The sequence below is a fragment of the Marmota monax genome, unplaced genomic scaffold (genome assembly GCF_021218885.2).
Source record: "Marmota monax isolate L192 unplaced genomic scaffold, Marmota_monax_Labrador192_F-V1.1 WCK01_AAM20220418_F8-fsc00199, whole genome shotgun sequence".
Lineage (NCBI taxonomy): Eukaryota > Metazoa > Chordata > Mammalia > Rodentia > Sciuridae > Marmota > Marmota monax.
Window position 1 is genome coordinate 2,389,998 of NW_026694340.1, and position 16,860 is coordinate 2,406,857.

Sequence of the window (16,860 nt, forward strand, 5' to 3'; positions counted from 1 at the left end):
AAATTCATATGGATTTGCCAGGAAATCAGAATAGCAAAAACAAACTCATTTTTAAAAAGGGAACAAAGTAGAAATATTCACACTTTATGATTTCAAACTTACTATAAAAGCAACGATAATTAAGACAACATGGTATAGACATATAGATCAAGGGAATAGAACCCACAGTTCAGAAATAAACCCTTATATCCACAGTCAATTGATTTTCAACAAGGGTGCCAAAACCATTCAAGAGAAAAGAAAGTCTCCTCAACAAATTGTATTGGGCCAAATAAATAGCCACATGCAAAAGAATGAAGTCGGACCCTTGCCTTATATCATGTACAAAAGTTCACTCAAGATGAATAAAAGACCTCAATGCAAGAACTAAAATTATAAGACAGGTACAGGAGCACTCGCCTGTAATCCCAGCTACTTGGGAGGCCAAGGCAGGAGGAAGGTAAGTTCAAGGCCAGCCTGAACAACTTAATGAGACCCTATTGCAAATAAAATAAAAGAAGGTCTGGGTATGTACCTCAGTGGTAGAGTGCCCCTGGATTCAATCCCAAATACTGAGGGGAAAAATCATATCATCAAGAAGAAAGTGTTGAAAATTCACAAATAAAGGAATGAAATGATTGGATCATGTGATAACTACGTTTAATTCACAAAAATATTTGCAAGTCATGTCTGATAAAGAATTGCATAAAGAACAGAATATATAAAGAATTCTTGGGCTGGGGGTGTGGCTCAAGCGGTAGCGCGCTCGCCTGGCATGCGTGCATCCCGGGTTCGATCCTCAGCACCACATACCAACAAAGATGTTGTGTCCGCCGAAAATTAAACAATAAAAATAAATAAAAATTATTTAAAAAAAAAAAAGAATTCTTATAACTCAATAATAAAAAGAAAACCCAATATACTCAAAAGATTCTGAACAGAAATTTCTCTGATAGCAAAGAGTCCATAAGCCCAGAAAAAAAAATGTTCAGTATCATTAGTCAATAGGGAAATGTAAATCAAATATACAGTAAAATATCACTTCATACCCATTAGGATGGCTAGAATAAAAAAAAATCATATAATAACAAGTGTTGGAAAGGATGTGGGGAAATTATAGCCCTCATACTCTATTGACAATGATATAAAATAATGAAGACTTTTGGAAAACAATCTGGCAGTTCAAACAATTAAATGTAGTTATCACATGATCCAATTGTTTCATTCCTAGGTGTATACCTAAGAGAAATGAAAACATATGTCCACACAAAAACTAGAGTATAAATGTCTATAGCAGCATTATTCATAGGCAAAATTAGTAAAGGTTCATCAATGGGCAGATGAATAAACAAAATATGTTAAATCCAAACTACAGAATATGAGAACTACAGTTGGCTATGAGAAGGAATGAAGTACTGGCTGGGGGTGGGGGGGGTGTTTCAGTGGTGGAGCACTTGTCTAACATGCATGAGGCTCTGGGTTCAATCCCTAGCACTGGAGGAAAAAAAAATGAGCGAAATATCAGTATGTGCTACAACTTGAATGAATTTTGAAAATATTATGCTAGGTGAAAGAAGCCAGTCACAAAAGACCACATATTATATGATTCTATTCAAATGAAAGTTCAGAATAGGGAAACTGCAAAGATAGAGCATAGACTAGTGGTTGCCAAGAGTTGGACAAAAGGAGTCCAAGATACAGGGGTGTAAAGAGAATGAGGTTTTTTTGAGGTAATAAAAATGTTCTAAAATTGACTGTGTGATGGCTGCACTTACCAGTACATATATTAAAAACTACTGAAATTCACACTTTAAATGAGTGAATTATATTGTATGTGAATTATATCACTATAAAGCTGATTTTTAAAAGATATTTATATATGACAGACTCCCTAAAGAAAAAAAAAGTAAAAATAAGCCTAGAACATCTTGTCAGCTAAGTAACAAAGAAACTATCAAAGACTGTATACTGGGTCATGTTAAAAGGACATAGGAGCCACCTTGAAAGGCTTCCATTGGCCAAAGATGAAAATTTTTGAACTTCAATAATAAAAATACTGTGTAGGTGCTCAAATATGTTATCTCAAAATATGGTTCCTTGACATGCTGAGTACTTTGAACTGAAAGAGACCAGAAGAACTTCAGAAGCAAGATCTCTCTGACCTTCTCTTGCCCTCCTTTCTCCCCCCTTTCCCAAGGTATGTCATAAAAACTAAAATTCCTCACCCCCAAAACAAGTCATAAGAAAGGATACTCTCTGACCTACTTTCCCTGATTCTCTGACTTCCTACTTTATCTCATGCCAGAGGGATCTTGTCCCTTATGGAGGTAGGGGTAGTGAGTATGCTATACAGAGAAGAAAGAAGAATTGGAATGAACAGCCATTTCTGGGTTTCCCCTCTCTGTTTATTACCATTAGATCATGTTCTTTTAGTACAATCATGTTTTTCCACAACTACCCATATCTTTTATCATACTTAGCATAAAAACACAAAAGTTTTCCTTGGGTCTTCATTTCTGAAGGCTTCTATGCCACATACAATTTTTTAAAGTAAATCTAGGTGGTACATATCTGAAATCTCAGCTACTCAGGAGGCTGCGGCAGGAGGATCACAAGTTCAGGGCCAGCCTGGGCAACTTAGTGAGACCCTATCTCAAATAAATAATAAAAGGTCTGGGGATGTAATTCAGTGGTAGAGCACCCCTGGGTTCAATCCTGTATGCTTGTGGGGGGCGGGGTACCTGTGATCTTGTGATGAGTGGGAGAAGGCCTTTTTCTCTTGCCCCAAAAACTGCAATGCAAAGAAACCCATTAAATAAGTTTAGGTCCATGAGTTCCATGCTGGGTATGGAACCCAGAACTCTGCACACATGCTAAACAAGTAGTGTACCAATGAACTACATCTCTGGCCTGGTCATATTTTTAGAAAATTAATTGTAGACTTTCAAACTCTATTTTTTGGAGCCAATTCATCTTAAACATTGATAAATCAAGCATTTATTCTGCTTTCTATATATGAACTATTATCCCTGAGTAATCAAATGAGGAGAAATGTCCCTTCATAAAAGTATTCTAACTAATAAATTTTAAAAGGATGATGCAGTTAAAAGATCACCATTTTGCAAACCCCTAAGAGTTGTTGAATCTAGCCATTAAGGATTAAAAGCTGCTAGCATCACATTATGTGCCTCCTATTAAAAGAAGAAAATAAAGCCTGTTTTCTTTCCAAAGGCACTGAACTTCAGACTATCCAGCCTCTGGATCTAGCTGCCAATTTCCAGAAAATATAAAGTCAGGGAAGCACATTGAACTTCCCTACAAGAATGCAATAAGCAAAATTTGCACTGTGAGAAATTGACAAAGCAAATGATCTGGACTTAACAGATAAGCTGTAAGGAAAAGAAAGAGATAAAGGAAATTTCTGTAGTTTTTTGTTTATTGGTTTCTTATCATTTGTTTTGCAGTGAGTGCTGGGGATCAAACCCAAGGCCTTACTGCATGCAAGGCATTCATTCTGCCACTGAGCTACATCCCCAGCCCCAAATTCCTGTAGCTTAAAAGGAATTTTTAAAAACATACCAAATCTTATTTAAATACAAAAATCAAGCATCATTTTCACAAATATACCACACATGGGTAACATAACATTAGGATAAAAAGCAACTGGGTAAGGGATATATGGAAACTCTCTGTACTATCCTTTGAAAACTGTCTATAAATCTAAAATTTTCCCTAAAGATGATTTAATAAAAAGGTGAGGATGGCCATATTTTTTAAAAAAGAACAATAATAAGTGTTAGCAAAGATACAGAGAAATTGTAACACTCATATTCAGCTTGTAGGAATGTGAAAATAATAGAAACACTTTGGAAAACAGTATGACAGTTCCTCAAAAGATTAAACAGAGCTACCATATGACCCACAGTTCCAATTCCTAGGTATATACCCCAAAAGAAATGAAAACATTTATCTATACAAAAACATGTACACAAATGTTCACAGCAGCATTATTCTTTTTTTAAATATTTATTTTTTACTTATAGGTGGACACATATCTTTATTTTTTTTAATGTGGTGCTGAGGATCGAACCCAGGGCCTCACACATGCTAGGCAAGTGCGCTACCTCTGAGCCACAACCCCAGCCCCAGCATTATTTTTAATAGCAAAAAAATGGAGAACAAAGCCAAATGTTCATTAATTGATGAATGGGTAGATGATGTGATATATCCACACAATGGAATATTATTCAGCTATAAAGAGAAATGGAGTACAACATGGGTGAACCTTGAAGAGTATAAATGAAAGAAGGCAGTCTCAAAGGACCATATATTGTATAGTTTCATTTACATGAAACATCCAGAATAGGCAAATGCACAGAGAATAATAGTACATAAGTAGTTGCTTAGACCTGGAGAGGTTGGAAAGAAATGGAAAGCAACTGTTAATAAATATAAGGCTTAAGGACTGGGATGTAGCTCAGTGATAGAGCACTTGCATAGCATACTGAAGGCCCTGGGTTCAATAATTCCCAGTACCACAAAAAACAAACAAACAACAACAACATAAAAAACAGATACAGGATTTCTTTTGGGTGTGATAAATATGGTCTAAAATTATTGTGGTTATGGTTGCACAACTCTGTGAATATAATAAAGATGACTGAATTGAACACTTTAAATGAGTGAAATATATGGTATGCAAATCATATCTTTAAAAAGCTGTCATTAAAAAGGTTACATTCAACTAAATGAATGTACACATGAATGATAAAACTATTAGAAAATGCAAGGAATTGATTACAATAAAAGTCAACACTATGGTTAGTTTTGGGAGAAGGGAGCAGGTTGTAATTGGAATGGGTTACAAAGGGTTTCTTGGGGTAGCTAGCAAAATTCAAGTTTTGATCTTATGGTACACAACTGTACATTTGTTATATGAGGTTTTCTGTCTGGTTTTGTTTGTTTATTACAATTACAACTTTTTTTAGAAAAGACTCACTGACAAATTTGTTTCAAACACAATGTGAAATAGAATCCAACCTTATCCTGTGCAAAGCACCAAGTTTGGCTATGTGGAATACAACAGATACTCAAAAAACTAGGCACGGAACCAGGTATACCACTCCTCATTATTTATCCTAAAGAATTAAAGTCAGCATACTATAGCAATACATCCACACCCACGTTTATAGCAGCATAATTCACAATAGCCAAAATATGGAACCAGCCTAGGTGTCCATAATGAATGAATGGATAGAGAAAATGTAGTGTATGTACACAATGTGGTTTTATTCAGCCATAAAGAATGAAAGTATATCATTTGTAGGACAGTGAAACTTGAGAACACTGGTAAGCAAAATAAACCAAACTCAGAAAGTGAAGGGGCATATATTTTCTCTCACATGTGGAAGCTAGAAAGGAAAAAGGAAAAGAAAGGTACATGGGGGAACCTCATGAAAATCAAAGGGTGATCAATAGAGTAGAGGAAAGGGATCAGAAAAGGGAAAAAGGGAGAGTAAGGGAAAACACTGGGGAATGATATTGGTGAAATGATTGTTATATTGTGTGCATGTACAAATATGTAATAACAAATCCCACCATTATGTGCAACTATAATGCACCAATTAAAAATATGGAAAAATACAACAGATTATGTCTGTCCTCAAGGAACACATCTTTTAGAAAGAAGTAAAAAAAAAAGAGAGAGTGAAAGAAGGCTAGAGAAAGCTAGAGAAAGAGTGAAACTATGTTAACGTTAACTGACATAATATTGGCAGATAAAACAGAAGATTTAGGGAAAGGATACAATTTAAGAGCAAGGGATAGTGCTAGAGAATGTATCAGAAAAGGGTTTTGCCAGGCTTGTCTTGCACATTCTATAAGATCAATAATTGCACATGCCTGCAATTCCAGAAACTTGGGAGACTGAGGGAGAATGATGACAAGTTCGTAGACAGCTTGGGCAGTTTAGTGAAACCCTATCTGGCTGGGATGTAGTTCAGTGGTAGAGTGCCCTTGTGTTCAATCCACAGTACTAAGAAGAAAACAAAGCATGGTGGTGCACACCTGTAGTCCCAGCAGTTCGGGAGGCAGGAGGATGGCAAATTCAAAGCTAGCCTCAGCAACTTATGGAAGCCCTAAGCAACTTAGTGAGACCCTATCTCAAAATAAAAAATGAAGTTGGTTGGGGATGTGGTTTAGTGGTTAAGTGCCCCTGGGTTCAATCCCTAGTATAAAAAAAAAAAAAGACATAGATCTTACAAAGGCTATATTATACCTAGGGACAAAAAGAATTGGGGGAAAAATTCATAATATTCTGTATAAGATTAGCTAACATTTATTGAGCATTTTCTATATTTTAGTCCTTTTAGTATATCAAATCATTTAATTCTCACAACAAACCTATGAAGGGGGTCCTATTATTATTATCACTTCACAGATGAGGCATAGAGATGGTTTTGTGCAGGGCCTCAGTGACAGGTACAATTGAAAACTTACTCTGGGCCTGGATACCCCTCTAATCCCAGAGACTCAGGAGGCTGAGACAGGAGGATCCCAACTTTGAGGCCAGCCTCAGCAATTTAGCAAAACTGTGTCTCAAAATTTTTTAAAATTTTAAAAAAGGAATGGGAATATAGCTCAGGGATAATGTTCACCTAGGTTCAAACACCAGTACCATAAAAAGAAGAAGAAAGTACTGGGGGGCATGCATTGTGAATCCAGACCACCTAGGTTAGAATCTGGGCGACTTAACCAGCTATATGACTTCAGGTAATTATTTTACCTCTGTGCCTCAGTGTGCTCTTATTTAAACTGAGAATGGGTTGGGTGTAGTGCCGCACGCCTGTGATGCCATCAATTCAGGAGGCAGGAGGATCACAAGTTCAAGACCAGCTGCAGCAATTTAGTGAAGCCCTCAGCAACTTAGTGAGACCCTGTCTCAAAATAAAAAATAAAAAAAGGGGTGGGGTGTAGCTCAGTGGTAGAGTGACTGCCTGACATGTGCAAGGCTCTCGGTTCAATCCAAAGCACCAGCTGGGTGTGGTGGCACACATCTGTAATTCCAACTATTCTGGAGGCTGAGGCAAGAGGATTGAAAGTTTGAGGCCAGCCTGAATGATTTAATGAGACCCTGTCTCAAAATAAAAAGGGCTGGAATTATAACTCAGTGGTAGAGCACTTGCCTAGCATGTGTGGGGCCCTAGATTCCATTCCACTGCCAATATTAGATATTACCATAACAGAATAATAGTTTCCAGGAAAAGTGTATGAGAATTATCCCTGCAATTCTATTAAATAAAGTATTAAATTGTATACCATTGCCCCTTTATGTTCTTCAAGACTGATTATTTGTATTTTAGATAGTTATTTTACATTAGACTGAGACCATGCTCCTTTTTGAGTCATTGAGAACAGTACAATTTAAAAATTACTATTTGCCAGTCTTTGCAAAGAGGGTGCCATTTTTCCAGGAAACAGGAAACTTGGCAGATCCTATTATAACACTGGCAGAGGGAGGTAAATGATTTAAAACCTTTGCAAAATGTAGAGACCAAAGATAAACAGAAGGGGCAGATCTCCAAAGGTATGGCTCAGCTTAAAGCAAGCATGGATATACCCTGAGACGTCTGCCTCTGTCTCCTGGTGCTGTAGCTATTTGACCAGAGGTTAAGCACAAGAGCAGTTGCCAGCAGTACAGGGGCTCATAGGATCTTTGTTATCTTGGAAGTGTCCCTCTTCTTTGCCCCAATCTAGATCCAGAGGGCAGAGAATGTCAGTATTAGGGGGAAAAAAATGCCTGGGAAAGGCCAGGCAGATTCCCCAAATATACATACTTTCCATAAGAAGTATCTTTTAATACTAGTTCTGGAGCTCTATACCAGCGTGTGGCCACATAGTCTGTATAAATGTCCCCAGGAGTTAGTGTTCGTGCAAAACCAAAATCACAGAGCTTAGTAATTCCTGACTGTGATACTAAAATATTCTCAGGTTTTATATCTCGATGAATAATCTAAAAAACAAACAGAAGAAGAAATATATTAAAATAAGATTTCATTTTCTAGAAAATCTCTCAAAAATTACACTGAGAAAATCTAGTTAAGACAATGAATTTATTTCCTTAGCACATGTAAAAATAGTTACATATTTTCAATTCTTACCTATCCATCACTTGAAAATTAAATAAAACCTGCCTAGCATGATGTTTTATGCCTGTAATCTTAGCTACTTGGGAGGCTGAAGCAGGAGGATTGCAAGTTCAAAGCCAGCCTCTGCAACTTAGTGAGACCCCGTCTCAAAATAAAAAATAAAAAGAGTTGGGAATGTAGCTCAGTGGTAGAGTACACCTAGGTTCAATTCCCAGTACAAGAAAGGAAGGAAGGAAGGAAGGAAGGAAGGAAGGAAGGAAGCCAAGATAGACATAATACTAAAAAGGTAAATCACATTTCTATAAGATCAAAAGCACTTAGGAAATTTTAACTTTCCTTTAACCCATGGCCCATTCCAGTTACTGTCCTTCTCATTTCTTTCACAGCTAATCCTCTTGAAGATATATTCTTATACTCTCTACCCAACTATTCATTATTCACTCTGAGTTCAACTTGTTTAGATTCCACATATAAGTGAAATCACATTATATTTGTCCTGTGCCTTATTTCATTTTGGTTTTAATTCCATTTCTTGGTTATTAAGAATAATGCTGCTGGGCTGGGGCTGTAGCTCAGTGGTAGAGTGCTTGCCTTGCACATGCAAGGCTCTGGTTTCAATCCTCAGCACCACATAAAAGTAAATAAATGAATAAAGATATTGTGTCCATCTACAACTGAAAAAAATATTTTAAAGAAGAATAATGCAGGCTGGGGTTGTTGCTCAGAGCGATTGCCTAGCATGTGTGAGGCACTGGGTTTGATTCTCAGCACTGCATATAAATAAATAAAGTCCACTGACAACTAAAAAAATTTTTAAAAAAGAATAATTCTGCAATAAACAAGAGAGTATAGATGTATCTTTGACATACTGATTTCATTTCCTTTGGATATATATTAGTGGTGTTGATAGAGCATATGAAAGTTTAATTTTTTTTATTTTTTACTTATTTATTTTACTTCTGGGGATTGAATCCAGGGCTTTACACATGCTAGGCATGTACTCTATCCCTGAACTACACCCCCAGCCCATAATTTCTATTTTTGGGGAACCACCATACTGTTTTGTATAATGTCTATACTAACTTGCATTCCCACCAACATTGTGCAAAGGTTCTCTTCTTTTCTTTTTTTCTCGTTCTAGGGATTGGACCCAGAGGGTGCTCTACCACTGAGTTACTGTCCCCTTCTTCCCGCCTTTTTAAATTTTGAAATAGTCTAAGTTCCAAAGATTGGTCTTGAAATTGTGACACTCATGCCTCAGTTTCTAGAGTAGCTGGGATTACAGACATGCTACACTGAGCCTGGTTGTATGCCTTTTTTTTTTTTCTTTCTTTTACTGGTATTGAACGCAGGTGCTTAATCAATGAGCCATATCCATGGCCCTTTTTTATTTTTTATTTTGAGACAGGGTCTTGCTAAGTTGCTCAGGGCCTCACTATAATTGTTGAGGCTGGCTATGAACTTGCAATCCTCCTGCCTCAGCCTCCTGAGCTGCTGGAATTACAGGACCACTGGGATTAAAGGCAAGTGCTACCGAGCCTGACTGAGAAATATCTGTTTATATCCTTTGTCCATTTTTAAATCAGTTTATCTGTTGCATTGTTTAAATTCTTTATATATTTTGAATGTTAAGTCAACATCAGAGGTATTATTTTCAAACATTTCTCCCCTTCTGTGGGTTGTCTCTTCACTCTGCAAGTTGTTTCTTTGGTTAAGAAATTAAACTAAAAGAAGGCTTTTAGTTTAATGTAATTCCATTTGTCTATTTTTGCTTTTGCTGCATGTGCTTTTGGAGATATATATATAAAATCACAGCCCAGATCAGTGTCATGGAGTCTCCTCCTACTTTTTCTTCTAGTAAAGAAAATTTTAGTTTCAGGTCTTATATTTAAGTCTTTAGTCAACTTTGATTTGATTTTTATATATGGTTCATCTACTCATAAACTTTAGTAACTATCCATACATTAATGATTTCTACATTTCTGTTTCTCACCAAGATCTCTCTCTCTCTCACTTTCCAGGAGTGAAAGTCCACAAGAAATCCCACAAGACTGACCACAGGCCCCTCAAATTCAGCAAATCCAAAGCTAAATGCATCTCCCCCTCCCCTAAACCTACTCATTCTCAATAATACATTATTTCAATGAGTGGAGCCACCACTGACCCCATGGCTCAGGCCCAAAACCAAGGCCTTTCTCCCATCCCTCACACTATTATAATCTTCCTAGCTCAAATCTCCTCAGCTCTCTCACCAAAACTACTAAACACAACTCCTCAGGTCTTTCACCAAAACTACTAAACACAACTATCAATTGCTCTTCCTGAATCCACTCTGATCCCTTCCACTCTACATCCACAACGAAGTCACATTACTATTCTAAAATCACATGTGTGATCATATCACTTCTCTGTTTGTCACCCTTTAAGGATTCCCCATCCCATAGGATAAATATCAAACTCCAAAAATTGGCTTGAAAGGACTTGTAAGATTTGGCCCCAGCCTACCTTCTCAACCTCACCTCCCTTGTCCATAGAATATTAGTTTCCAAATTTGCCAGAGCCAATATTAATTTCCCAATCTCTATGCATTTGTTGATGCTGTTCCAGTTGCCTGGCCAACCATTTTCTTGGATGTAAGCTTAAATGTTTATTCCTTCCATACATTCACGTCATCTGGACTTCCCCTTTCACAATATTTATCATGCTGAACTGTCAATTATTTACTTGTCTGAAACTCCCAGTGTACTGTAAATTACATGAGGACAAGATACATGCTTTGTTCAAGCAATAGTCTCAGTGTCCAATGTAGTGCCTACAGCAAAGAAGGCATTTAAATTTAATTAGATGAATGATAGAGACATACACTCATCATCTGCAAAGTGTAATAGCATGAGTGAAAATGTCTCAGTATTAGAAACCTGGGATCTTTCAAAGTTCATACAAACTACTGCCATAAATCTTTGGAAGTTGCTCTTGTTTGGCCTCAGTCTGCCTCCATAAATAGCCAAAATAACTAAATAAATAACTTAGGGTAAGCCTTTCTAATTGAGCTTCCTTAAGGTTGTATCTGTCAAACTACATTAATCCTTTTTTATTTCCACAGTTGTTATTGAGTTCCTGCTATATGCCAATCACTATGTCAAGGTCTGAGTATATAATGTGCATGAAAATAGAAATAAATAAGCACATTATGATACTACTTCACATATTCTGCCCACCACATACCCATCAAACACCTCAATGTTATAAACATGGGGCATGAAGAGTCTCTCACTCCATTCCTTAACATTCTTAGTCTTTTCAGCAACCAACACTATGACTACAGGGAGAATATTATTAGAAACCAAACACTCTCTGAATTCTGACTTTTACAATTCTGGTATTGTTTAAGTTTTTTTTAGTTGTTGACAGACCTTTATTTTATTCATTTATTATTTGTATGCGGTATTGAGATTTGAACCCAGTGCCTCACACAGGCAAGCGCTCTGCCACTGAGCCACAACTCCAGCCCTACAATTCTGTTTTGAAGCATCTTCTTTGATCTTTCATCATAATATAGAGACTTCCATAAAAGCAATTTCTCTTCATTTGTTTAGATGATCTTTAATATTTCTTATCAATGTTTAGTTTTCAGTGTACAAGTTTTGAACATCTTTTGTCAAATTTTCCCTATTATTTCATATTTTGTAAATGGTATTTGTAAATTTCAATTTCTGATTGTTACTAATATATAGAAATACAACTGCTTTTGGTATGTTGATCTTGAATTCCTCAACCTTGATAAATTCACTTAATAGTTGTTAGCTTTGTTGTAGATTTTATAGGATTTTGTACATAGATAATTGCACTATGAATAAAGAAAATTAACCCTCCACACACAAAAGATGCCATTTTACACCTACTAGAATAGCAACAATTAAAAAGTCAATAATAAGCCAGGTGCAGTGGCATACACCTATAATCTCAGTGATTCCAAAGGCTGAGGCATGAGGACAGCAAGTTCAAGGCCAACTTCTACCTCTGCAACTTTTTAATATTTATTTAGTTGCAGATGAATACATAGTATCTTTATTTATTTTTATATGGTGGTGAGGATTGAACCCAGTGCCTCACACATGTGAGGCAAGCATTTTACCACTAAGCTACAGCCTCAGCCCCTACTTCTGCAACTTAATGAAGTCCTAAGCAACTTAGATCCTGGGCCCCCCAACAAAAAATGAAGAAGGAGATGTAGCTCAGTAGTAAAGTGTCCCTGGGTACAATCCCTAGTACCATAAATAAATAAATACAATAATAGGGCTGGGGGTAACGGTCAGTGGTAAAGCACCTGCTTAACATGCACAAGCCCCTGGGTTAGATTTCTAGAGTGCACGCACACACACACAATGACATTAACAAATATTGGGGAGTCAGTGGAAGAAATGGAACCCATTGCTGGTGGGAATTTAAAATGATAGTCACTTTGGAAAACAATTTGGTTGTCTCTTTAAAAACAACACAGGAAAAACCAAAGGCAGAATGTTTTCTCTGATATGTGGATGCTAATTCACAATGTGGAGGGGACACTAGAGAAGAATAGAGTTGCTTTAGTTTAAGTAGAGGGGAGTGAAGGGAGGGGAGGTGTATCGGAAAAGGATTACCCTATCTACATATATGACTACAGGACTGCTGTGATTCTACATCATGTACAAACATAAGAATGAGAAATTATATTCCATTTATGTATGATGTGTCAGTGCATTCTATTTTCATGTATAACTAATTAGAACAAACTTTAAAAAAGAAAATAGTAAAAGATTGTGGTTTAAGAATAATACAAAAAATGTAATTTAAATAAAAAAAAACATTTAAAAAAATACAGGCTGGATGTGGTGGCACACACCTGTGATCCTAGTAATTCAGAAAGCTGAGGCAGCAGGATTGCAAGTCCAAGGGCAGCCTTAGCAATTTAGCAATACTGCATCTCAAAATAAAATATAAAATTAAGAGGACTGGGGTTACAGCTAAGTGGTGAAGCCCCCTTAGGTGCTTAATTCCCAGTACAAACAAATAAAATAACAACAACAACAATCTCACATAAAAATAAATAAAACTAACCATGTGCTCCATCTTGGATGTACACCCATGAAAATTAAAAATGTACATCCATACAAAGACTACACATGAATTTTCAGAGCAATATTATCTATAAGAGCCCCAAATTGGAAACAATCCATATGTCTATCCACTGGTGTATGGATAAACAAATGTGGTATATCCATAAAATGGAATATCATTCAGCAATTAAAAAGAAATGAAGTAGCAATGCATGCAACAAAGATGAATTTCAAAAATTTTATGGTAAGTGAAGGAAACCATATGATAAAGGCCACATATTGTATCATTTCATTTATAATAAATATCTTAAAAGGTGTATCTGTAGCCAGAAGGTAGATTCTTGGCTCCCTGGAATTGGGGGTAGATATTAGGGTTGAGTGAAATGAGCAAGAGGAATCTTTTTGGAGTGGTGAAAATATTTTATAATAGGACTGTGGTGATATTTGCAGGACTTCATATTAATTAACTTTAAAAAGCCTGTCTGCTTGGTAACTAACCTCTAAGCTAACTGAACAGAGATTTCAGAGGACATACATGACAAAGAATATAGACTTCAAAGAATTAGTTCAGGAAAGCAACTAAACAAATAGTCACAGCCACTACAACAAGCCCTGAGCGAGATGGGAAACTCTGATTTCCAAAGTAACCACAATATATTATTTAAAACGTCCTGCTTTCAACATTAAATTTATTAATCATGCAAAGAAATAAGTATGATCCATCCTATAGTTTGGCTTATTATGAAGCACTTACATTATTATTGTGAAGATATTCAATTGCTCGAAGGATCTGGAAGAGGTATTTTCTAAGTCGTTTACGCTCTAGTCCATGACAATAATATTGTAATTCATCTAATACTGTGTGGTCAATAAATTCAAATACCAAATGGATTCTCTTTTTCTGTCTAAAAACTTCAATCAGACTGACCAGGTTTTCATGACGAAATTGCTATTGACAAAAGAAACAGACTTTTAATAAATTATTTCAAATACGGTAACTTGTACATACAATATCTATGTAACTTTTAAATATTCTCAGCTTCTTTTCCTCCATGTATTTCAAAAAAGTTTCTCAAGTGACTTGTTTAAATTCTAATTTTAAGAAAAATTTTAAGCTATTTCATGATAACTATTTATAGAATTTACATCAAGTTGGCATTTGATTATTTATTTTAAAAATTTAGAAACAATGTACTATAATGAAACTTAGTATGCTGAGAAATGTCTTCAAATTTTTTAACTTGATTTATGGTTAAATTTAACATATGACACTTAAGTCATTATGTTTTCTAATTGTTTTGTTGTTGTAGTTTTGTACTGGGGAACCAGTTCAGGGCCTTGCACAAGCTAAGCACACACTCTACCACTGAGCTATATCTCCGCCCCAAGGTCCTTATATTTTCAAATAAGGATGGATTTTAACACCATTAAGTAAGTAATCTGAATTTATGCAAATTAATTATTTTCTAATTTGAGTCTTAAACTCTAGAGAGTAAACCATAAATTTCAGGGGAAATATGCAATCATGTGTGGTAATTCTTGTTCATTGTCCAGACTATTAAGCACAAAACAGCTTTTGTAATGGTACCACTAATTGTGGAAATAGTTTTAAAATATATTGTTAAAAATGGCATGTAGGGGCTGGGATGTGGCTCAAGTGGTAGCGCGCTCACCTGGCATGCGTGCAGCCCGGGTTCAATCCTCAGCACCACATACAAACAATGATGTTGCGTCTGCTGAAAAAAACTAAAAAATAAATATTAAAAAAATTCCAAAAAAAAAAAAATGGCATGTAAATCAGGTACAGTAGAGGACACCTGTAATCCCAGCTACTTGGGAGGTAGAGGCAGGAGGATCTCAAGTTCAAGGCCAGACTGGGTAATTGCCAGACCTTGGGTCAACCCCCAGTTTAAAAAAAAAGTGTGTATCAGCTTAGAAAATAAATATTAAAAAATTAACTTTAATATATTTTTTACATTGACCTTATTACAATCAATTCTGAAATATTTAACCATTGTTTCAAGTTACCAAAAATATTTATTCATTTGGCTAAAAATTAAAGGGTATATTTTCATTATTGTATTCATTAGAAAACTATACTCTTGGTTTTTAAAATTTGCTTTTATTCCAATTGCACAACATCAATTTTTCTTCATATCTGTAAGTACTACAGAGACCAAAATCTTTGAAACATGACTAACAGAAAAACATGCCAAAATATAATACCAGATTCCTTTCCCGTTTTTGCTCCCAATTTCCCTGGTTGGAAAGACGCCAGAGTACTGCAGCAATGAAAGAACTGACTGCTTCTGGACACAACAACATTAATCCCTTACCTAAGGAAAATTACTGGCTTCCTGTCTATATTTTAAAGGCAAAAGCAATGAAAACAGTGAAATGTTAACATAAGCTAATAAGAATTAGGGAAGATTCATCCAGAATCAGATACCTTCTCAAATATCTTTTTTTTTTTTTGGTATTGGGTATTGAACCCAGGGATATTTACCAGAATTACACCCCCAGTCCTTTAATTCTTTTTTAACTATGAAACAACAGGGTCTTGCTAAGTTGCTGAGGTTGGCCTCAAACTTGAGATCCTCCTGCTTCAGTATTCCCAGTTGCTGGAATTAGAAGTTTGCACCATGCCCAGTGTCTATCAGAATAAAAACAAGAAACACCTAGAAATGCTTCATTACTCCTTTTCAAGTTGTTTAATTTTATTTTTCTCCATTACTAGACAACATTTCTACAAACATGCTAATTATCTATAATTTATTTACTAAAATTCTAACAGATAAAACTTTAGTTCAAATTAACTCATTTTAGTAATAGTTTTAGATTTAACCCTCCAAGAAATCTTAGTTGAATTAATTACAGCTGATTAAAAATCCTATGAGAAGACAATGAGAATAGTTAAGGTGTCTTAACCAGGCACGGTGGTGCATGCCTGTAATCCCAGCTGCTTGGGAGGCTGAGGCAGGAGGATCTTGAGTTCAAAGCCAGCCTCAGCAAAAATGAGGTGCTAAGCAATTTAGTGAGATCCTATCTCAAAATAAAATTCAAAATAGGGCTGGGGATGTGGCTCAGATTGAGTGCCCCTGAGTTCAATCCCTAGAACCAAAAAAAAAAAAAAAAATTAAGGTGTCTTTAAATAATTTGCATAATAGTTGTAACAGTAAAAATACATTTTTCATCTCTATGTCTTGCCACATATTGGTTATTCTTTTTAAACTATAAAGTAGAAAAAGTAATCAGCTTAACTGCAACAAAGTTAAAAACAAGAAGGCAGGTACAGTGGCCCAAACCTGTAATCTAGCTACTTGAGAGGCTAAGGCAGAAGGATCCAAGTTTGAGGCCAGCCTGTGCAAATCAGCAGGACCCTGCTTCAAAATTAAAAAATAATAAATAAATTTAAAAAAATTAAAAAAGTAATTCATGTATATCTAAAAAGAAGAAATTTTTAAAAAGTGAAGAGGAGGCTGTGTGTGTGTGTTTGTGTGTGTTTAAAAGTGAAGAGAAAAACAAAACAAAGGAACTGAGGATGTAGCTCAGTGGTACTTGCCTAGCAGGTGTAATATCCTGTGTTCAATCTCCAGTACTGAGGGAAAAACAAAACCCCTCACTTTCCACCTCTTACA

General features: G+C 35.9%; 1 protein-coding gene across 8 annotated transcripts in view; it reads right to left on the reverse strand.

Moving 5' to 3' along the window:
* The window catches only part of Cdkl3 (cyclin dependent kinase like 3), a 47,104-nt gene that overhangs the window by 28,700 nt on the left and 1,544 nt on the right, over window positions 1–16,860 (reverse strand). For 6 of the 8 annotated variants that reach the window (XM_046467633.2, XM_058586527.1, XM_046467628.2 and 3 more), the window contains 2 exons: window positions 13,977–14,171; window positions 7,815–7,990 (listed from right to left, as the gene is read on the reverse strand). In XM_046467633.2, coding sequence (XP_046323589.1) covers window positions 7,815–7,990; window positions 13,977–14,171 — 371 coding nt within the window. Of the gene's footprint in view, window positions 1–7,814; window positions 7,991–13,976; window positions 14,172–16,860 lie in introns of those variants that run through there. The other 2 variants (XM_046467632.2, XM_046467634.2) reach the window with 2 other exon arrangements.